General features: G+C 54.5%; 7 protein-coding genes across 7 annotated transcripts; 5 read left to right on the plus strand and 2 right to left on the minus strand.

Annotated features, from left to right (window-relative positions):
* Window positions 1–613: 613 nt before the first annotated feature.
* Window positions 614–2,603, plus strand: PG986_007422 (Brix domain containing protein; the record flags this gene model as incomplete). Its single annotated transcript, XM_066843644.1, has 6 exons — window positions 614–1,520; window positions 1,685–1,748; window positions 2,006–2,075; window positions 2,116–2,241; window positions 2,269–2,428; window positions 2,491–2,603. The coding sequence occupies 6 exons, from the start codon at window positions 614–616 to the stop codon at window positions 2,601–2,603; spliced, it is 1,440 nt and encodes a 479-aa protein (XP_066699756.1).
* Window positions 2,604–3,157: 554 nt separating this feature from the next.
* PG986_007423 (nucleoside transporter) lies at window positions 3,158–4,592 on the plus strand (the record flags this gene model as incomplete). Its single annotated transcript, XM_066843645.1, has 2 exons — window positions 3,158–3,333; window positions 3,404–4,592. The coding sequence occupies 2 exons, from the start codon at window positions 3,158–3,160 to the stop codon at window positions 4,590–4,592; spliced, it is 1,365 nt and encodes a 454-aa protein (XP_066699757.1).
* A 985-nt stretch (window positions 4,593–5,577) lies between these two features.
* On the plus strand, window positions 5,578–6,706 carry PG986_007424 (uncharacterized protein; the record flags this gene model as incomplete). Its single annotated transcript, XM_066843646.1, has 3 exons — window positions 5,578–5,796; window positions 5,817–6,173; window positions 6,263–6,706. The coding sequence occupies 3 exons, from the start codon at window positions 5,578–5,580 to the stop codon at window positions 6,704–6,706; spliced, it is 1,020 nt and encodes a 339-aa protein (XP_066699758.1).
* A 429-nt stretch (window positions 6,707–7,135) lies between these two features.
* Window positions 7,136–10,881, minus strand: PG986_007425 (RNA polymerase ii transcription elongation factor; the record flags this gene model as incomplete). The annotated part of the gene is made up of 2 exons (XM_066843647.1): window positions 7,136–8,230; window positions 8,284–10,881. 2 exons carry the CDS (start codon window positions 10,879–10,881, stop codon window positions 7,136–7,138), a joined length of 3,693 nt encoding a protein of 1,230 aa, XP_066699759.1.
* Window positions 10,882–12,992: 2,111 nt separating this feature from the next.
* On the plus strand, window positions 12,993–14,464 carry PG986_007426 (uncharacterized protein; the record flags this gene model as incomplete). Its single annotated transcript, XM_066843648.1, has 3 exons — window positions 12,993–12,998; window positions 13,105–13,707; window positions 13,997–14,464. The coding sequence occupies 3 exons, from the start codon at window positions 12,993–12,995 to the stop codon at window positions 14,462–14,464; spliced, it is 1,077 nt and encodes a 358-aa protein (XP_066699760.1).
* Window positions 14,465–15,300: 836 nt separating this feature from the next.
* Window positions 15,301–17,413, minus strand: PG986_007427 (mitochondrial distribution and morphology protein 34; the record flags this gene model as incomplete). The annotated part of the gene is made up of 2 exons (XM_066843649.1): window positions 15,301–16,671; window positions 17,147–17,413. The coding sequence occupies 2 exons, from the start codon at window positions 17,411–17,413 to the stop codon at window positions 15,301–15,303; spliced, it is 1,638 nt and encodes a 545-aa protein (XP_066699761.1).
* A 2,990-nt stretch (window positions 17,414–20,403) lies between these two features.
* PG986_007428 (amidase) lies at window positions 20,404–22,249 on the plus strand (the record flags this gene model as incomplete). The annotated part of the gene is made up of 3 exons (XM_066843650.1): window positions 20,404–20,535; window positions 20,606–21,885; window positions 22,009–22,249. The coding sequence occupies 3 exons, from the start codon at window positions 20,404–20,406 to the stop codon at window positions 22,247–22,249; spliced, it is 1,653 nt and encodes a 550-aa protein (XP_066699762.1).
* Between the last annotated feature and the right edge of the window lie 217 nt (window positions 22,250–22,466).

Below are 22,466 nucleotides of genomic sequence, written 5' to 3' on the forward strand. Positions count from 1 at the left end.
CGCGAAGAGCCCGCATTCACCACTAAAGAAATGGAAGAAACTTTGGGGGTGAGGAAAGGGCAGTCGACGGGTAAGTGAGTCACTGCAGCTGGGTACAGTGCCGCCAATTAGATCAATGCCTTTAGCAGGTCGCCCTCCTACTCGTACAGCTCGTATCAATACCCGTGCTATACATCAATATAATTTACAGTGAGGTGCCTGGCCTAAACCTAGGTGTGCAGTGGTACTTTCAATCGGGCCACACACTGGACGGATGCGCTCTTTGGATTGAATTCGGAGTCAATACACATTTGATGGCCCTGCTTGAGCCTCAAAAATCCAGTAACGGCACACGCCTGGACGGCCAAAGGAAAAAAACGGAGCTTGGCCGCGCCGAAAAAAAAAGGTCACCCCTCTTCCAGCCTGCTCGAGAGAAAAACAACCCCGCGCTTGGATCTGCTAGCAGGGGAGCCCCTTGTAAGGCGCTATCCGTATCGGCTTATCTTATCCGCCCGTAACTTTTTTTGGCCACCCGCTGAAAGTCTCCCGAAACGAAAGTCGTAGTACTGAGATACCCCCGACTGGAGTAGCCAAGTCTCTTGCATCACGAACGCGCCAATCGCCGACTGAAGCCATGGCCGGACCCAAAGGATCGCTGTCCAAAAGGACAGGGAACAAGATTCATCGCAGGTCGCTCTACGTCGAATCAAAGAAACAGAGCTCCAAGGACAAGCTGGAGAGAAACTTCCGGAGGAAGAAGGAGGAAGCGAAAGACCCGGAACTTCGACGCCGACGGTTGGAGAAGAACAAGCCGCTCACCATCGATCGCAAACGTGTCTTTAGCACTGCAGACGACGATAGTCTTGGCGCAAATGTCGATCTTGCACAGCTGTTCAAGCGCAGACGGCTCGCTGAGGTCGAAGTTGGTGCACCACAGGACGCCGATCCCAATGCTATCGAAGACGGCGCCCAGGACGATGAAGACGACGACGAGGTTGATAGTATGTTGGGATCTGATGAAGAGGGCGAGGAAGAGGAAGACGATGAAGAAGAAGGAGGCAAGGGCGGCGATAAGTCGTCAAACGACCTCCGTCGCGTAATCCGCGAAGACAGTACCGCGCCTTCGATAGCCACCACAGTTGATCTTACCCCCGAATCGTTGGTCAAGAAGTTCCCGACTCTGTTCTCAGACGATGCGCCGGCCGAGCCGAAACTGCTCATTACGACCACCCTCAACAGCACAATTCATAAGGAGGCCAAGATGCTCACCTCGTTCTTCCCCAACAGCGACTATGTGCCTCGTTCGGCACACAAGTACGCGCACAAGTACTCTGTTCGTGAGATCGCCAAGTACGCTTGCAATCGAGACTACACGGCGCTTCTTATCTTGGGCGAAGACCAGAAGAAGCCAAAGAGTTTGGACATTGTCCACCTCCCCTCCGGGCCAACCTTTTCATTTTCCGTCTCCAATTGGATGGATGTGAAGCGCTTGCCGGGCCACGGAAACCCCCAGGACTTTCACCCAGAGCTTCTGCTTAATGGTAAGCAATACTCTATTGAGCTGCATTCTTCAACCTACACAATCGATCGATTTTCCTCGAAACCAATCTGGCTTTCATACCCTAGCATTTTGCTTGGGAGACGCCTCCCACACTGGCAAATGGGCGTCTAATTAAAGCATGGCTGGCTAACCGTGATTTACCAGGCTTTGTAACACCGCTAGGTGTTCTGACGGCGAGAATTCTCATGTCTTTATTCCCCAAAAACCCGTAAGTTTCACGAGTCTGGCATATATCAGGGTTATACAGGACTTCTGTACATGATCTTCCTTTGCTGACACAAAATGTATTCAGTGAATTCCAAGGCAGACAGGTTGTAACGTGCCATAACCAAAGAGTGAGTAACCCTTCCCTCAGTACCGTAATTTCTGGCCCACGGGTGTCATATAGTCTTGGAAATCGAAATTTCTGCTAACCTCTGATATTGTAGGATTACGTAAGTTCTCACTGCTTCTGGGAAGTTGCAGCCGCTTGCTCGGGCCTATGGGCAGCATCCAGACTCAGGCAGCTGTTGTTGCTGGTTGGTCTGGTTTGCTGGTGACCGGATTGAAACTGACTGACACTTTGTGGCTTATAGATATTCATCAGACAACACAGATACAATTTCCGAGATAAGCGTAAGGGATCCAAGATGCTGCTGGGTGTGTGCACGGTGCTAACCTCGGTGCAGGAGCCACGGAAAAGAGTGCGGTCGACGCAGATGGTACGTTGGTCCTCTGACGCCTTTCAGTCTCTTGAGCTGCTTCGAGAGACGAGAGACGGCGCTTCTTATTCAAACCCCGGGTATGATTCCAAGACTGACCGTATCCATTTAGGCAAAGTGATGAAGGGTGTAGAGGATGTCAAAGCCGTGATCCAGGAGGTAGGCCCGGCCAGATGGACATGCAAATGTGAGTTTATTGGTTCTCTTTCCCTTGCAGACGGCAGTCGAACCTTTACTGACCCGCAGCAGTGAGACGTGTCGTCAAGGGAATCGGCAGAGCGGGCAGCGGTGATGGCGATGATGCGGTACCTTGGCAGTGGAAGGCCAAGATGGACGTGAAGCGCACTCAATTCCAGCTCTAAGATACCCTTTTGCAGAAGCAATCCCATGATAGAGATAATACAGCACCAAGAACATGGCACCCGATAGCTTGCTTCCCCCTGCATCAATGACCTCCAATATTTAACAGACAAGCTCCAGGCGCTACGCTGGGTGCATGCGCATGCGTGTAGGTACCTTATGTAATGAATGCCCTGGTCTGGAGTGGTCTGCTGCCCCTGGAGGACCCTGCAGTGTCAGTCTGGTGCGTGCATCATCCAATCCCCATGCTTGCACTGTAGCTGTGCACATCAATCCGCGTTGGCGTTTACCGTTTCCAAACCTAGCGCAGTCGCTCACTAATAGCGGCTTCTGAACCCCCTGCAGCTTGGCGGCTTCGGAGGGTCAATTGACGTTGTCATTCACATTCACTCCAGTCTTATCTTGCCCCATGACCTAAACCTCCCGTACTACCTACATCTATACTTACGCACGTACTTGATTCACCACTTCTCGGTTTTGTTCTTGATACGATACGCATCTACCAGGAGCAAACAACTCCAGCATCGAAATCGATCAACCAAACTCGCAATTAGCCATGGATCGCATACGTTCCATCTTTAAGAAACGAGAAGATGAACAAGAGTACGCGCCTCTTACGCAGGAGACGCAGTTCCTCCAGGAGTCCCGGGACGATGAAGAGCATGCCGTGCCGTTCTCCTGGATCGAGTATGGCATCTTCGTCTGGCTCGGCGTCGCTATGTTATGGGCTTGGTATGCGCGCCACCCCTCTGTTTGTCCGAGAAATGATGCACCCGGCAGCTTACTGACCCACGCCATGTAGGAACATGTTCCTCGCCGCCGCGCCCTACTTCCAGACCCGATTCCAAGAGAGCGAATGGATCCTGCAGAACTTCCAGTCGGCCCTGATCTCGGTCTCGACCGTCATGAACCTCCTGGCCATGATCATCCTCACCAACATACAGTACACGGCCTCGTACCCCTTCCGCATCAACATCGCGCTCTACATCAACGTCGGCATCTTCTCCCTCCTGGCCTTCTCCACCCGCGCGTTCCTCGACACGACGCCCAGCCACTACCTGTGGTTCCTGCTCGCCATGGTCGCCTGTACCTCCTACGCCGCCGGCCTGATGCAGAACGGCGTCTTCGCCTTCGCGGCCAGCTTCGGCCGGCCCGAGTACATGCAGGCCATCATGGCCGGCCAGGGTATCGCTGGTGTGCTCCCACCAGTCACCCAAATCATCTCGGTGCTGGTGGCGCCGCCCAGTGAATCAGTCAGCTCGGCCCCCGGGGACGTACAAGATGGTACTGGAAATGCCGCCTTCATCTACTTTTTGACGGCGGTGGCCATCTCCGTGTTCGCGGCTCTGGCTTTCATCCCTCTGGTCCGCAGGCACGACCACATCGTCGAGGCCCGTATGATGGACCAGATGGCCGCGTCCTTCAACAGCGTCGAGGAGGCGGAGCGGGCCGCGCGCAAGGTCGTCAGCATGGTGGCGCTGTTCAAGAAGCTGCACTGGTTCGCCAGCGCCGTATTTGTGTGCTTCGCCGTCACCATGTTCTTCCCCGTATTCACGCCCAAGATCCTTTCGACCACGCCGCCTGCCGAGGCCGACACACTCCTGAAGCCGGCGGCCTTCATCCCCCTAGCCTTCGCCTGCTGGAACCTGGGCGACTTGGGCGGGCGAGCCGGGGCCCTGGTCCTGCCGTACCGCGAGCGTCCGTTCGTCCTGTTCGCCGTCAGCGTCGCGAGAGTGCTTTTCATCCCCCTGTACGCGTTGTGCAATCTCCACGGCGGCGGCGGCGTGGTCCACAGCGACGTTTTCTATCTGCTGCTGGTCCAGTTCCCGTTCGGGCTGACCAACGGCTGGCTTGCGTCCAACTGCATGATGGCGCCGAGCGAGTGGGTGGAAGAGGGAGAACGCGAGGCTGCCGGCGGGTTCATGGGACTCTGCCTGGTGGCCGGGCTCACTTTCGGTAGTTTATTGAGCTTCACGGCGGCAGGTGTATAAAGGCGGGCGCGTCTTGTAATAAGTTTGTCGCTTTTGTTTTTCCTTTAATTTCCCCCCTCGCGGTTTGTCCACCATCTTCTTTTTCTTCTTAGAATTTCGGCGTAGAACGGATACCCAGAATGGATTCGGTGTTGGTGATCAATATACATACTTACATACACAAGACGGCGTTGGCGTTTACAGGGCAGGCATATTGGGTCTTTTGGGCAACAGCGGCATCGAGGCACATACACATACATAGAACAAATGGGCAACAGATAGATACATACGATGTCTTACATGCCTGCAAGGGTAGAAACGTCACAGTATATAAATAGAAGCGAGAGCTAAGAGTTGATCGACTTGTGACTTCCCCGCTCCGTGTCACTGCCGTTCGGAGAACAAGTCGCACAGTTGTAGCTGCCCTGGCGTAGACGTCGGATTGAATGGGTTGCACCGGCCATGACCATTTGGCATTTGGGTGGGTACGATACGACAGTGTGTAATCATGCATGGGCAGTGGCAAATCCGTGCAGCCGACGCATCAGATGGTAGCTGGTGACTGACTATATCGCCGTTGCCCTGCCTGCCTGCCGGCCGATAATGCAGGGATGGGGATGGGGATGGGGTTGGGTTATACCAGAGATCTATATTAACACGTCAACTGCATGGAGGCGGCTGGAATGGGCCCCAGGAGTAAGTCAAGTATAGTACGGGGGAGGGAGGGACTTTAAACGGCCTAGTCCGCATCCTGCGTTACGTGTTGTGTTGTTAGATCGATCTGAACCTCGACAATCCAACATCGTCTTGAATCACTTAGGCATCAAAAGGAAGCATTCGCCGGGACATCAATTACAGAAAGCCTTGCTCCGCTTCGGAACTCACCACTCGCTTGCTGCATGCAAAAATAGGGTATATACTGAACTTCTGCTACCAAGGATCGTTTGGAGGATCGAAAGAGGGACAATCGTCTCAATCTACAAGCCTCGTCCCCTTATCACCAACCATGGATACCCAGTCGCTGTGGGACGCACTCTCGGGCGCATATGACGACGAAGACGCCGGGAGGAGGGACGCCGTCATCGAGCACGCCACGGACCGCCTCCAGGAAGCCGGATCCTTTGTGCACGTCGCCGAGGGTCGGGCCAACGCCGTCTTCCGGGTGTGCGCGGCGGCCGACGGCGACGGCGACGGCGACGGGATCGGCAAGGACCTGCTGCCGGGGGCCTGCTGCGCGTGCCCAAGAAGATCGAGGGCGCGCACCCGTACGACTACGAGCGCCTGCAAAAGTTCCGCGCCACCATGATTGTGCCCGCCGTGGGCGCCCGCCACCTCGTGCCGCAGCTGCTCGTGCGCGTCACCGAGGCGCAGGCCGCGGCCATGAACAGGACCCGCGCCGCCTCGGGCAGGGCCAAGGACGATAGCACCATCGAGGGCCCCGGCTTCGCCATGCTCATCCAGGACATGACCCCCGCGCCCGCCCGCCAGCAGCTCGGCATGGAATTCAAGCCCAAGTGGCTCGCGCAGTCGCCCATCGCGCCGGCGGGGGCTAAACGCTGCCGCACGTGCGCCCGGGAGGCGTACCGCAACAGCCAGAAGCTGGCCAAGCAACAGCAGCAGCAAGGGGAGGAAGGACAGGGGGAGGAGGAGGAGGGGGGGAGGAGGAGGAGCATAAGAATAACAAAACCAAGGCAGCGGCCGCCGCCCCCGTCTGCCCGCTCGGCCTCCTGCACGACGACCCGGACGTGGTCCTGCGCGCCATCGCCCGCTTCGCTCCCTCCTCGTGGACGCCAGCCGACCACGAGCGCCTCCGCCGCGCCCTCGCCACGACAGGGCTCCTGACCAAGCTCCGCGACGTGCAGACGGCGGGCGACCCGGGCAACACCATGTTCGACAACCCCGAGGACCCGGGCTTCGGCCTCGCCATGACGCTGCGTGACTGCACCTGCTTCGTGCGCATGCCCAAGGACGACAGCGATGACGAGGTCGAGATCAAGCTCGCCGACGTCGACGAGAAGAACTGGGTCTCCAAGAAGGAATACTGGCAAAAGTCCCACAATAACCTCGTCGACAGCGGCTTCTACCACGGCACCGAGGAGCCGCACATGGAGACACAATGCGTGCTCCAGATGTGAGACATGCGCGTGGCCGCTTTGGCATGGCTGTAATGTAATTGTGCTTGGCTGTTTCTTTTTGACGAGGGGGGAGGGGAAGAATGTCTGCCGAAGCAATGAGCGAGAGAGAACAGCAATGTACTATTCATCATCATTATAGGCAACAACACCAGGTTGCTCTTGGCTAACTACTGTACAAGAGGGGTCGAGGGGGAGGGACTCATCACAGGCGTGGGTTGAAATCCGGCATCTTCACAAATGGCCCCAAACAGCGTTATGTCTACTTCAGTACGGACATTGGAAAATGATAATGGTATTATTCTCAATTCTGCTGCAATGGCTGCCAGCTCTCTAGTAACCTTTTGTGTCTCGCGCAAGAACATGAACTGTCGCTTTTCTCTGCCGTGCCCTGCTACAGTGTGTCAAATTTCGTGCTATGTGTACAAGGAATTACTCGTCGTCTTCATCTTCTCCACCGCGCGCTTCTGCCATGCTGGTATCAGCAGGAGCCGCCTCGTCGTCATCCCCGCCCCCGGCAGCGGCGCCGCTCTCGTCTTCCTCCTCATCGCTATCGTCCAGAACGCGGCCGCCGCGCCTGGCACGACGTCGCGTGTTGCCGGCCTCTCCATCATCGTCCTCCTCCCCGGCGCCATTTTTGCCGGGTGCGTCGTCGACCTCCATCCGGTTGTCATCGTCGTCGCTGCCGGCTGCCTTGTTGGACTTCGCGTCGTCGTCGTCGTCATCGTCGTCGCGGCCCGAACGATGCGCGTTGTCATCGTTTTCCATGGCCCTCTCGGCACGCTCGAGAGCATCGTCGTCCGAGTCACTGTCGACGACCAGCTCCGCAGACTTGTACTTGGAGTTGGTCTCCTTCTTGGCGGCGAGGCGGCGCTTCTTCTTGGGCTGGCGTTCTCCGTCCGAGCCGGACTCGTCATCCTCCGTCGTCGCCTTCTTCTTCTTCTTGGGCTGCCGCTTCGACTGTCCTCCCTCAGAGGCTCTTGGTTTGGGCTTCCGCTTGCGCTTGACCTTTTCGCCCGTTTCCGTATCGGTGGTCAACTCAGCTTCTTGCTTCGCCTGGTCCTCCTCGAGCCGGAGCTTTGTAAGCTCGAGGTCTTTGGCGGCAATCTCTGCACGCTCCTTGCGGAGCTTCTCCTGTCTCTCCTCCTCAGCTGCAAGAGCCTTCTTCCGTGCCTCTTCCCGCCGGTTCATCTCGGCTTGACGCTGCTGCAACGCTGCCGCCAGCTTCTCCTTGTTCTTCTCTTCATACTCCTTCTGGCTCTCAATTGTCCTGGCAAGCTGCTTGCGCTGGGTATTTCTTGCCATGTTAGCTCGCTGCTCAAGATCTGACTTGGGATACGGTGGTTGAGGGCTTGCGGCAATCTCGTCCAACGCCTCGATCGCCGCTTCTAAGCCCTCTGAAGCCTGTTCCAGTTGAGCCAAGCTTCGCTGGGCCTCATTAACGCCCATAATGTGCTGCACCTGTTGAATCTGGACGAACGCAACATTGAACTTGAAATGAATCTGATCCGGGGCGATCTCCAAGGCCTATCAACTATTAGCACATGTCCCCCTGAGCAATATAATATGCTAGTACTCACCTTCTTGGCAAAGTTGAGAGCCGTCTGGTATGCATCCACGTCCTTCTCCAACTTGGCCCGACTAAGCCAAGTGCGCCCAAGACATGCCAGAATACCTGTGTCGTTTTCCTTCCCCTCTTTGGAGAGGGCAATCTCGTAACTCTCGATGGCCTTGGTGAACTGCCGGTTCTCGGCATAGATGTGTCCCAGGTTGACAAAGACATGGGGATCCTTGACCGTCTCGCGAACTTTGAGCAAGATTGGCAATGCAGACTTATGGTCCTTCTTCTCTTCCACTAGTGCAATGGCAATTCCTTGCGCAGCATAAGCGTTCTTAGGGTCCAGCTGCAAGGCCTTGTCAAAGAACTCGACTGCGCGAGTGTATGTGGCAGAACGCTTTGACTTTTCTTGTTCCGTGTCCCGACGCATTTCGCGCGCGGCCATCATGTACAAGTTGCCCATGCCAATCAGAGCGTAGCGGTCATGCTTGTCATAATTCTGAAGGGTATGCTTATAATGCCGGAGTTCGGGATCCTCGTTGACATTTGCAGGTCTCTTTCTGGAATGGACCCTGCCAAGATACCAGCCGTAAAGTGCCCTAACCTCAAGGTCCGAGGGATTGTCTTGATAGAGCTTGGCAACGGCATCAGGGCCTTCCTTGTTGGGGTTGTTCCGCAGCTTAATGTAGGCCAGCCGAGCCTGAGCATCAGTGTAGTTACCGTGGCGGGCAACCAAACGCTCGTAGACCTCAATGGCTTTCTCTGTAAGGTTCTGGGATTCATAACTCCGCCCCAGGTTAAAGCTGATTGTGGTCACCAGTGCGTCCGTGTCCATATCCTCACCCTTTTCCTCGATGCGCAAGCACGCTCCGAGCGCAGCCTCAAACATCTCGCTGGCAGAAGCGTTCTTCTCAGCTTGCGAGTAGAAGCACCCGATGTTGTTCAATAATTGTGGCGGAAGGTTCCGCCGCAGAGCGGCACGAGTTGCTGCCTCGTCCTCGAGGTCTTTCGGCCGCTCGGATGCTGGTATCTGGTCGATCTCCATCTGCTCGACTTGAAGAAGACACTGGAGTGCTTTGTCGGGGTGGTCATTCTCATACAGGCGGGCAAGATTCAACAGCACGGAAGCGTCTGGGGATTGGTTTTTCTTGGGGTCTTTCCAAGCAGATCGAACGCTCTCCATATACTGGATAGCTTTGGTCATCTCCGTGGTCTTATCTTCCTTGACGGCTGCATATTGGTTTGCAAACACCTCTTCGGCGTATAAGGTGCCGAGCAACACCATGGCCTCGTAGTTCTTGGACTGCTGAATCATCTTCTCCAAACGCAGCTTGGCCTCGCCAAGATCATTGCCGAGAACAGAAAGCTGGGCCACACCGAATTTAGCCGGCAGGTAACCCCTCTCTATACCACCTCGGGCTTCGTCTGCTCTACGGTAGTAATCCGTCGCGGTTTGCACGTTGCCACTGACATGTTCCTTGCGAGCAAGTAGATACCAACTGTCACTGGCGATGTTGTTTACGTCGGTGAACTGCAGTGCCTTGTTGGCAAGAGACTCGACATTGCTGAACTGCTTTCTGGAGAGAAAGTAGCCCGCAAACGTGGCGCATGTAAGGGGCTGGTTCTTGTCCATCTTGAACGATTTCTGTGTGAACTCGGTCATGGCCTTCTTGTACAGGCCGATGAATTCGGGGCTGTTTGTAGGAACTCTTGCGCTGGCATCGAGATAGTAGACCCCAAGCAAAATATTGGCTATCTTGGATTGGGGGCTGATCTCTAAAGCTCGCTCCCAGGCTTGTTTTGCGTCGTCTTTGAAACCCAGCTGCCAGAAGCAGCACCCTATACCAATGCGAGGATCGGGGTCGACCATATCGGGCATCTTACGTAAAACGTCCTGATACAGCGCGCATGCATCGGCATACTTTGTGAGCGAGTAGAGTGCTCGAGCTTTTCCCATTAAAGCAAAGACATTTCGGCCTTGCGAGACTCGAAGCGCATCCTCGAAACACCGCAGCGCGTTGCGCAACAGATCGGACTTTTCCGGGTCGATACTGGTCGGGCCGGGGGCTTTCGAAGGCGATACAAGAGATGCTCGTAAGAGGTAGATGACGCCGCGGGCCAGGTAGAGAGGAGGGAAGTGCGGGTTGATGCGGAGCGCTTCGTTCATGGACTGCGTGGCGAGGTTGAGGAAGTACTCTTTGGTCTTGGCCTCGGAAACCAAATCGCCCTCGGGTGGCACACGCGGTGCTTCACGACTTTTCCAAAGATACATCCAACAAAGACAGCTGATCATGCTAAGCTTCTCCTTGGGGTTGCTGCTCTGCATGGCATTGCTGCCGCGTAGCAACATCTCAATGGCATGATCGATACTGTGTTGCTTGGCGTAGGCAATGGCAACGGTCATCCACAGCGTACGGGAGGCACGTTCGTTCTCAAACAGAGTGCAGAGTTCAGTAGGGTCGTCGTGCAGTTCATCGAGGTTCAGCTCGACGGCCTGTTCGTCTTCATCGCCCTGGACGGGGATATCGATGTTGAGAGGGATGTCTGAGAAACGCTTGCTAACGGGTAAATCAGTGCCATCAATGCCGCCAGCGGCGTGGCCATTGCGAACCGCCGCCATGATTGTTTGTCGATTGCTCGGGGGAGGAATTCGCGATGGCACGCGCAACAACAAAAAAGAAAAAAGGGTCGAGCTTGGGCGCGTCCGAGAGAGCGTTCCAGGAGCTAGGTGGCAGCAGGGGAAACGGAATTACTCGTGAGAAGAGACAATTATAACGTATTAAGAATCATCCCAAATAAAGAAGCAGCGGCAGTCACCTCATGGAAGGTGATGCAGAAGATGAGAGCTCTCGAGATGGATTGCTGGCGATGCAACCTTATTCAGGAAGGCTGAGGACTTGGTAAGACAAGGCGACACCAGGGAAAGTTGACATTGCCATGAGGCTGAAAATGGGCATCGAAGTGTGTGTGGCTGCTGCTGCAAGGCTGAACCCGAAAAGCTGTAGCTGAGGCTTTGCCAAGAGTGCCCCGGTAGAATTACATAATGTAAGTGTGGCGGCGCCGGATTACTTGGCCGAGTGGCGACCCACCCCCATCAGCAGCACTGCATTGCCGACGCGTCGAACGCACGCAGGGATCTTGGGATCCCGAATTCTTCAACTATTCTCCGTACATGCGTGCATGTGCACACGTACGTACCTACATACACCTTACTTGATTAAGATGGACTGACGGGTTCACCTGTGGGAGGTACTTACATTGCTAATATCTGAAAGCCACAGCCTGTTCTACATTGGGCGTCATTCGATAGGAACCACCGTCATACGAGCGTAAGACCCGGAATGAAGCTGAGTATGAACGTCCAGTGGTGTTGTTGGCTGTGTAAATACTATTTTTATAAATGCCAAGTGCATACCTAATGATAAGCTTACCTCTTACCTCAGAGACACATAGCAGTAGCGCATCGTGAAATCTTCCCATGCAGAAGTGCCTCGGCAAACACCTAAAACAGGGAAGGCCGAAAAATGGGCTTTTCGTTTCTAGATGCGTAGATCGATTAACCAACAAACATGCTGGATTTTATTTTGTTTGTGCCCAGCTGTCCGACGTTAAGAAGAAAGTTGGACACATAACGGTTCTGCACTGCGACAGACCAAAATTGCCTTTTCGCACCAGATGTCTCTCTCAGGTGTAGCTTGACTCCCTCGTCCAGTCTTCATTCCACACGGGCATGCGACCAATGCGCGCGAGGCCCGGAATTCTGTAACCTCTTGTAACGTCGGACCCTGCATTAGGGGCCGAACACGCGGGTTTTCGGCATGGCTAATTGCCTCTACATTCAATCCTGCCCCTTCTCCCGACTTGCTACCCCTTGTCGAGAAAAAAATAAAGGGCGGGCGAAATGAAGAAACCGGCGGAGAAAAGAAGCACCATCACTGCAAACAGCCTCGTTTATTCGTTTGTTTGGGGGGTGGCATCCACTGCGCTGTGTCAATTCGTACAGCGTATGATTAGCTCGTGGTTCGCGGGCCACCCTGGTGATGCGCAACACGAGACGGGACTCGAGGAAAGGAACATTGCAACCCCTTCTTCTAGCCCTTTTGTTCTCTGGAGACCTGTCTTGTGCTGTCAAGGGACGCATGCACCTCCTTGCGGCGCCACACTCGCGCCCTGGAACCTGCCCACCAAAAGAATGTCAGGTCAGTCCATCTTGCGCGGGTGGGCGCAGGGAGGAGACGCAGTGACATTCCTTCGATTCGGGCCCTCTCTTCCCCTTCCTAGGCTGGCCGCAATTATGGGTAGCTGATAGCCTACCTGTCTGCTGCCTGCTGCGTCCGATACTTTTCCGTGACCATGTCTGACCCGTAGGACACATCAGAGGTAATCATGTCCGATCCAAGGGACACAGGCGATTGGATGACTTACATTCACCCTCTGCTACATAGGAACCACCTCCCCCGGAGCAATAAACATCCTCACTTTTTGTCTGTTGGACGTGGCATGTTTCCATCCTCCCGGTGTATTTGGCTAGACGTCGTGGTTTCCTACTCCCAAAGTCCGACTCCTTAGGACTGTCCCTGCGGCGCTGGAGTCTGGTACCACTCCTCCTCCCACTCCTCTCCTTCGCTTTGCTTCCTTTTTTTTTCACTGCAGTTATTTTATTTCGTTATACACAATGGCAAGGCCGGGCTTCCTGTCCTCTTCAGGGTTGGCTATCCTATTGCTAGCACTATGCTGGTTCGTGGGCTTGTCAAGGCATAAATACACAGATTCGGGAGGCTATGAAGTAAGCCCAGACTAATAGGCACTCACTTGTGGATTTGTGTTTCTGACAGAACTGTAGATCACCGTCACCAGCGATGCTTCGATCGCGGGGCAAGGAGAGCCTGGATATCCCTTGAGCGACGTCGAGGACGCCGCAGAACAAGCACCACTGCCCACCACCCGCCTAGCAGGCAGCGGCACCACCACCACCACCACCACCACCACCACCACCAGTAGTCCAGCCAGCTCAGCAGCAGCAACAACCCAGAAGCCGTCAGCGAGCCCCCTCCATGCTGCGCCGTCGAAGCCGCACGAAGAGGAAGCCGTATCGGACCGCCCGCTCATCTCGTACGCCTACGCCGAGTCCGAGGCCGGGCGCGCCAACTTCAAGTACTTTCTCGCGCAGGGCCTGCACGGCGCCGCCGACTTCATCTTCATCATCAACGGCGAGACAGACGTCGCCGACCTGATCCCGCACAAGCCCAACATCCGCGTCGTGCGCCGCAACAACACCTGCTTCGACCTCGGCGCCCACGGCGAGGTGCTGCGCGAGAACGACCTCTGGAAGAAGTACAAGCGCTTCATCACGCTGAACGCCAGCATCCGCGGCCCCTTTGTGCCCCGCTGGTCCCGGAGCTGCTGGAGCGACGTCTACCTGGGTCGCGTGACTGAGAAAGTCAAGGTACATTTTGTTTTGCCCCCCCTCTCTTTCTTTTTCCCCACTCCACTGCTTGTCTGAATATGTAAGTCGGAAATCGATGTGTAATATGCGGCGTGTGCGGCATAGAAATGCTTAAACCTCTCGAGGGGTGGAGCGGGGGTTCACTTCATGCGCCACAGCCAAAGAATGAAGAGAAAGAGAAGGGAGACAATAGAAACAGGAGAGAAGCAAAAGTGAATGGGGGAAAACAGGGAAACGGGATGGGAGAAAGGATGGAAAATAAACACCCACTAACTCGTTATTCAAACAGCTCGTGGGTATGACGATCAACTGCGGCCCGCAGTACCACATCCAATCCATGATCTTCGCCACGGACCGCGTCGGGATGGAGCTGATGCTCTATCCGCCGCCGGGCTCGTCGCGGCCGGACGGCTATGGCGACGAGAACGACATGGTGGCGCTGCAGGGGTGCTACGCCGAGATGCGCAAGGCGATCCACGGCGAGGTCGGCACTACGGGCGTGATCCGCAACGCCGGCTACGAGGTCGAGGCGCTCATGTCCGCCTTCACCAAGTCGCATCGCAACTACGCCGACGAGTGCGCCGAGCACCCGGTCGGCGACCTCCTCTACGACCACCAGTACTACGGCAGCAATATACACCCGTACGAGACCATCTTCATGAAGGCGAACCGCGATATCGACCCGGTCCTCATCAACGACCTGAGCGACTGGCATGTGAACGGTGCGTTTCCAAATAGTTGGGACATATGTGGATAATCCATGGAAAAAGTAGTCGGATTTCTTAGATACCCATAGAAAGAGTAGAAGGGTCCCAAAAATAGATTTAAAAAAAAGATATCCCAAGTCCAAAGCCAAGAACCAACTACTCATGATCGATTGTCCGAAGAGACATCAGAAATGGAATCATGCCTAACAAGCACGGGAAGGAGTCCCCCATTTAATCCAATTATTCACTGTCTGTGGATCAACATATCTCAAGAGTCCATGGTAAAATGTTTGTTTTAATTTATCAGATTGGAGTGATTTCTCTCAAAAGGTCTTGGCCTCGAGTAGAAGTCTCCTCGGGTGATGTCCAGATCTTTCCGGGAGACGTCACAATGTTCCTGTCCCTGTCCCAGCATCCCTCCGCCCCATGCGCCAAATATCAGGCTAAGTTCTTGCACCCAGCATGTTCCCTCCACAACAACTGTTGTCCCATGAGAACAACAGTATCGACACAAAGTTTAGTCTTGACCGTTCTCCAAGAGAGTGACGGAAGCCCAATCTGCATCCTCCCTTCGACAATAAAAGGCGCTCGCATAACGTCGTGGCGATCACCTCGTTTCTCAACCGTCACGCCTTGCGAAGGATCGTCCTGCGCTATCCCACACACCACCGAATCAGAGTTGAATGCAATCCCTCACCTGATTTTTTTTCGTAGCCCTTCGCCCATAGCGCCATACTTGTAAATCAAACCCAATACACATTAAACATTGTGCTGTTGCCAAACCATCCCCAAAATCAAGCTCCCAGTAACGCCATCGCAATCTTCTTTGCGACTGTATGTACAAAAGAAAAGTCTAGGTGCCGGAGAGCGCTGTTATGTAAATCTATTAGGTGGCCTCGTAGGCTGGCGGGGGGACGTCGTCCCGGTCAGCCCAGAAATTCGCGTTTCGCTGCTTTTCGTCGTATACACGGCGAGCAATCTCGCCGGCCATCTTGCTGATCCATGCTTGCTCGAGGATAACCGAAGAAGTATCGGATCCTTCGTTTCTCTTTCTATCCAAATCGAAGGGACTCTTGGACTGGGAAACCGGTACGGAAACGGGTGCTTTCTCCTGTTGGGCAGGACGAGAAATGCTGGACTTTTCTGTAGGTACCATCGCGGGGTCCTTGTAAATATCCATGTCTAACGGTGCCCGGGCAGGCAAATCCTTCTCAGGCCCCGTTGTGAACCGCACTCTGCTTCCTGTTGGTACGAATGCATCCTCTTCGGGCAGCTCAGGGATGACGGCCGGCAGAACGGGCTCTGAGCTTGGAGCAACGACAGAAGCACTTTCGGAAGTAGAGTCGCCCATGTCGCCCATATCGCTTTGCGTCTCGCTTTCCGCGTTCGATTTTGAGCGGCGCAAATTAACCACTCGTGTTTTCTTCTTGCGGGACATGCGAGTATTTCGACCGGCGCCTAAAGCAAGACCCGTGGTTGCCGAGTTCAAGCTGACTAGGGATGGTCGGGAAGGCAACTGGCCATTGTCGAGGCTGCCAGTATCCGTGAAGGTATAAGTAGTTGAGCCTCCTTGTACCGATTGGGCGCGCATCAGACTAGGAACCGCTAAGGGGGCCGAGCGCATTGCATCGATTCGGTCGATTGGTGCAGCCCAGGCCCGGACAAGCACATCACGGATGCCGGGTGTGAACAACGATAGAGTACGCTGTGAGTCGTTCAAGGCACCCAACCGCACGAGGTTTTTCTGTGAGAAGAGCGAATGGGTTTCTGAGCCGTCCAAGGACAGGGAGGATATCTCATTTGCGTCTAGTACGTGACCATTCGCATCCACAGCATCCGTTGGTGGAGCAGCAAATGGATCAATCGCAATCTCGTCTTCCAGCTTGTCCTTTGGCAGGTCAGTATCTTCTCTCGGGAGCTGATCCGGACACCAAAGCTGTAGGGAGAGTCTATGGATGATGGCTGGTAATTCATCCATCATCAAGCTACGCAATTGGCCCTCAATGGTTCTTTGCAGGTAGTCCCGGACAAATTGGATCGAGTCGAAGGTCGACGAGACCTTGATAGACTCGAGCGGGTCATCCTGGAAAACCAGGGTCAAGCCTTTTTGCTTGGAAAAGACTAGGATGACGCAAGCTGACAGCTTGATTTCGGATAACGTGATGGACAGTGGTATCGTAAGTCCTGCCGCCGCTGCAAGCGGTTGTGGTGAGGTGAAGCTTGGCTTTGCATATAAATATGTGTTAAGGGGGTTTGCCTGCAAGTGTTGTTATATTAGCCGTTGTATAACAAAAACTTATTCCTAACTTGGTGGGCTGAACATCCGAACTGCGCGAATCCCTGTGATTCCAATTTGAATTCTTCATGCGGATGATCCACAATCGCGCTGAAACGTTCGCAATTTGCCATTCGTCTCTCGCGACGAACCAAACATTGTTGACAGCAAGGGGCGAAGAGGAGGGAGACGGCCGCCCCAATTCGCCTCGACTTGCATCAGAGAGGTTGTGGATCACCAGCTGTCTTGACGGAAACCACCCGGTATGTCCCAACCTGCCACTTGAGCATTGGTGTTGTAGTCCATATGGTATGAAGACCATGTGAAGATAGATCTTGTCTACCAAACATCGACATCAAGTGGTTGTGGTTGTGCCCGGAGGTCCGCGAGTTGTCGGAGCTGCGACGTTTGCGCCAAACGAAAAAGAGAAAAAAAACCCATGCTAGATAGAACCTACCTGAACTTTTGTTCGCAACGTCAAGTAGGCGTCGCCCGAATAGCACATCTTGAAAATGCCGCGGAACCGGTCTTCGGCCAGGTCCCCTATTTCTAATATCTCCAGCTCGGGTGGTATGGAGCCAAGGTTGAGCTCGGTGACCAAGATGTCATCGACGATAATCGGAGGCTTCGGGGATTTGTTCAAGGCCGTCGTCAACAGGTTGCGAGCTCTTTGGTAGAAATCTTCGTCGGCCGTGAGCGGCGACCAGTTGAAGTTGAAGGCCATGTTGAATTGGCGTCTCGGTTACGGGCGCATCGTATGGTAAGCCGGAATTAAAAAGGAAACGATGATGCAATTGCCGCCGAGAAGCTGCACAGATGCGTCGAAAACTAGGGCGAAGCCGGGCAATTAGGAGGTGTCACGAGGGCTGTCGGCTAGTGCACAGGCGTGGCAGGTCGTTGGAGGCGTAGACGTGGCTTCGAGGCTCAAGGCTTAACGGAATGGCGGTAGCGAAAGTTGCAGGCGTCGTGAGTGTTGATATGAGCGGCAAGCGGGTTGATGATGATTTCCAGAGGGAATTGTAGGAAGGAGTGTGTGGTGGAACTGTCCGAGCTGGACGATGTGGTGTGGTCTGAGATGACGCTATGCGCAGGCTCTACTTTTTTTTTCTTCTCGCTCTGATCGGGGAGCTCCTACACGGCTCTAGCGGGACAATTGACCAGAAACGTCTAATTTGGGGAACGTTAGGGATGCTCGTCAGCAGGAAAAACGAGCTGGGCCGTGCCTTATGAAAAGAGAATCGGATTTGGGGAAAAGATGCACGTAAAACGCAAAGCCTGGGACCCTGGGGAGGGAAGAAAAAATTGCACCGTGCAAACCTTCATTGTAGGTGCATAACTCACCGATACACGCAAAAGCATCCACAGACGCTGCGCTAAACAAGCCGGAGCGACCCGCCAGGCTGGAGAGGTGCCTGTTCGCTCTCCAATCACGGCCTCGTCTGCCCGTCTCTCCGCTTGCTCGCGTGCGCAGGGGGCAGCTAGGAGCCTAGGAGTCACCAACCCAACGCCGGTCGCTCGAATCGCGTACTGTGATGCCGCAACCTACGTAACTGCAGCCACTGAGCATGATCGTTCCCCGCGCCAGCTCTCCACCCGAATATCTCCGATCATGCCCTTTCGCCCATGGTACCACCCACGGCGACAGGCGAAAGCACAGATGACAAAAATGCCACGATGCCGACCACTACTACAAGTAGGGCTAGTAGTAGCCTACCGAAGACCGAAGATCCAAGGAGGGGGGGCCAGAAGGGGGCCAGAAGGGGGCGCATGGGAATAGGTAATATTAATCAATGCCCTCCGTCCCCGCCCCATCTTATTATGTGTGTTTCAGTCTGGCTCATCCTAGCGCGGCCTGTATTAGTATAAGCTGGTCATGTCGGCCGGCGGGGTCCAGTATGCGGTATGCAATCAGAAACCAGAGATCAGAGATCAGAGACCAGAGACCAGAGACCAGAGACCGGCGAGAGGGAGGGAGAGGGAGTGCCAGATAACACTAGCCCAGGTGCCTCCGACTGTCCCTACCTGGGTTATAATGGTCTCGCATAAGGTCTTAAGTTATGCCGACTAACATGAGGCCGGCCGGTCCGCCCTGGCTTGCCTGGCAGCAATTATCGGTCAGTGGACAACTAAGCCTGCATCGTGACAACGAATTATGCATGACTAGCTGTGCATTGCTCTGCATGTCTCTCTGCATGGCTTCTACCCGGTTCTATTATCCGGTGGTCCGTATTCGGGCTGTGGCTGGATTCAGGGCACCGAATCCTTCGTGGGGTTACCGACGGTCCCCGAGCTATTCGGCTCTCAGCCAATTCGTCTTCAAGGCCTTGTTTTGGCCCTTTTGTGATAGGCAGATCCTGAAATTGGACGCATGCAACAGCCCGATGCGGGATGGCATGTGGCGGGCCTGTAACTGCTGTGCTTACTTCGGTAGCCAGAGCCTCTTGTCGGGCCAATGCAGGAGATCGATGCCGAGGTCCAAGTCTTAAGTCACAGCAGACGTCAACTTACGACTGATCTCTAGAGGCATCCAACGATGGTGAGAATTGCCAAGCATAGGTAGGCACATGTAAGTTGCTTTGCCCGAAATCGTAGTCCTGAGGGTGGTTGGCGTTATAAAACCATTGCCCCTCCGAAATAGAGGCCCTGAAAGAAGAAAAGAAAAAGGAGGGGCAAGCAACACGAATAGGAAGGAGAGGGGAAAAAAGACAAAAAGAGAGAGAACGATCCGGGATCGATGTTGATGTGGCAAATGGTCAATATGAGGCTTGAACTCATGGCCTTCGCATTACTCAATATACTCGGGAGAGAATATTAGTACGACGCTCTAACCAACTGAGCTAATCGACCGATGGGAAGCTGGATGCTTATGGATGCTCTTGAAGAGAAGAGAACAGAAGAGAAGATACGACAGGGCAGGACATGAGAAGGAGGTTCATCTGGTCGGATTAGCTTCCATAAGCTGTTGTCCATGGGAGAGATACGCTGGCTGGCGATTTCCCGGAGGTGCATGCAACACACTCATACGATCGATCAATCTGGGCGTCTGACCCGGAAATCCATTGAAATCCATCTTACCCACTCCCACTATGCAGACTCTTAGTCAGCAACACTGGACGCCTGAACTAAACCTTAGCTTAAAAGGTCATTGGCGTGCCCAAGGTACATACAGGTAGGCCGTGGCCGTGGCATACTTCAATGTTGAGTGAATCTATCATGCTCCGTGGCTCGAGATCGCAGGACAGGGTCAACTCATCTGCTTGATTGACTGCGAATTGGGTAGAATTCACCCAGAAAGCGCCCCCCCTCCCAGTCGCATTCGCGACGGATGAAAAGCTGAACGCGTGGGGACGGCAAGGTTCATGTGGAAACAAACATCTGATTCCTTGCATAAACTCAAAGAAACACGTTTTTGCTCGACATTCGGCGCGACTCTTATCTACATCATATCTTCTGTCTTCCAAACCGACTCTTCTAGACTATCTACATATAGCCAGTAGGTCAGGTAGTTTACTGCGTATTCACAACCACCCGCCGTGAAATTCGATTCGTCGCTTCTTGAAATGGCACCTGCACAGCGCTTCGTGGGCTACCCCAAGGCCCGCGAAGGCCCGAAAACCCCGTATATACACCCTGAAGACAGTAACCCAGTCATGCGAGGATGGACGCTCGTCATTGCCTCGACCCTGTAAGTCGCGCGCCCAGGATCGGGACATTATGGAGTTGATTGGTAACCACCGCCCAAGCGTAACGCATTCGTCCATGGTGGCGAAAGCCGTGTGGACCAATGCTCAGTTTGGAACCATCAAGGACATCCCCGAACTCAGCGAGTATACGTCACGCTTACAGGTGAGTTTGCCCAATACACTTCATGTGCCAGTCACAGAAGTCGCGGCTGCTTATGGCAATCATCAATTAGCCGGTTGTCACGCCTCTAGGCTCCGGGGACGACACTCTGTCGAAACCAAGCATCACTCCTGATCTGGTTCAGCGACAACCAGATGGACTGGCGGGGCGCTTCCATTCTGCCGCCGACTACCACGAGTTGTACAAGTCGGGCAAACTGACGCCAGTTCAAGTTGCCCAAGCTCTGCTCCCTCTGATCTCGCAAGATCAAGAGTCTGGGGCCAAGTACGGGGCTGCTTGGGCCGCTGTCAACGAAGAGATCGCGCTTGAGGCTGCAAAAGCCTCGGCCAAAAGATACGCTGCTGGGAAGCCGCTCAGTGTGCTCGATGGCGTTCCATTCGCTGTCAAGGACGATCTCAATGTCAAGGGCTACACCTCCCATGTCGGACTTCAGCGTCAAGAAGGAATACCCTTTTTCGACGAGGCAAAACAGACCATCTGGCCCGTTGCGCAGCTAGAGGCAGCTGGGGGCCTGATGATTGGCAAAGTAACCATGCACGAACTCGGATCCGACACGAGCGGCTGCAATCCGCGCCGAGGGAAATCCCCCATCAACTGGTACAACACCTCGTACTACACCGGCGGCTCGTCCTCCGGCGGCGGATCAGCCCTGAGCTCTGGCCTGGTCCCGATCGCCATCGGCACCGATGCAGGGGGCAGTATCCGCATTCCCTCTAGTTTTTGCGGAATGTACGGGCTCAAGCCAACTCTGCATCGCATATGGACTATGAACTCGGCCATCTGTGTCGCCGGCCCCAAGGCCGCGACCGTCGCGGACCTTACGCTTGCTTACCGGCTGATGGCGGCCCCCAACCCTGACGATCCGGTTCAGGGGGCATTCGCACCGTCGATCTCTCCCAGCCCCACGGCGAAAAAGACAATCGGAATATACTCGGACTGGTTCAACGAGGCCTCGCCTGCTGTCCGCGAAGTCACCAATAAGGCCATCGATCACTTCAGGGAGAAGCTCGGCTACGAAGTCATCGAGATCCACATCCCATACATCCGAGAGGGCCAGCTCGCACACAGCGCCTGGGCTCTCAGTGAGTTGAATGATCATCATCGTCACCGCCATCCGGATCCCCACAAAGCCCTCTCGCTCGTGAACCATGCCAACGCCATCCTCATGACCATGGGTTCCGAGACCTCGGCGGTCGATATGCTGAAGTATGGACAACTACGCGAACTCATCATGGAACACCTTGCCTTCTTGTGGCAAAAGTATCCGGACATGCTCATCGTGACGCCGACGGCGCCAGATGCAGGCTGGAAGATCCATCCTGGAGACCAAGCGTACGGTTTCAGTGATGGTAACACTACCATTAGGCAGATGATGTAAGACACCCCTCACTCCCGACTTTTCGAATTTCTTTTGAAACACTTCCTCGAAGGAGCAAACAACTAATCATATCACAGGTATATCTGGCTCGCCAACTCAACCGGGTGCCCTGCTCTATCGGCCCCGGTTGGCTACATAGACCCCGAGCAAGGTGAAGACCAGCTGCCCGTCGGCCTGATGGCGATGGGCGAATGGGGTGCTGAAGAGCTGCTGCTCTCGTGGGCCAAGGATTCCGAGACATATCTGAATAATGTCTGGCATACGGGCCGAGTCAGACCCAAGGAGTGGGCGGATGTGGTCAAGCTGGCCACAGAGTAGGCGGTTGTTGAGGGTTCACGGCTGGTGTGGAGATGTAACGATATTGAACATAATTGTAGTCGTATATAGCCCCTCCTTGATCATGTATAGCATCGGTGACTACAATATCATCCGCCTCCGCTAACATAGGATGATGAGAGTATTGCGCCAACTTCTTCGATCTACTGGATTATCATATACGATTGCTACCCGGCACGAAAATACTCACACGAACTGA

The sequence above is a fragment of the Apiospora aurea genome (genome assembly GCF_038362705.1).
Source record: "Apiospora aurea strain CBS 24483 chromosome Unknown utg000005l_segment0_segment0, whole genome shotgun sequence".
In the NCBI taxonomy this organism is placed as follows: domain Eukaryota; kingdom Fungi; phylum Ascomycota; class Sordariomycetes; order Amphisphaeriales; family Apiosporaceae; genus Apiospora; species Apiospora aurea.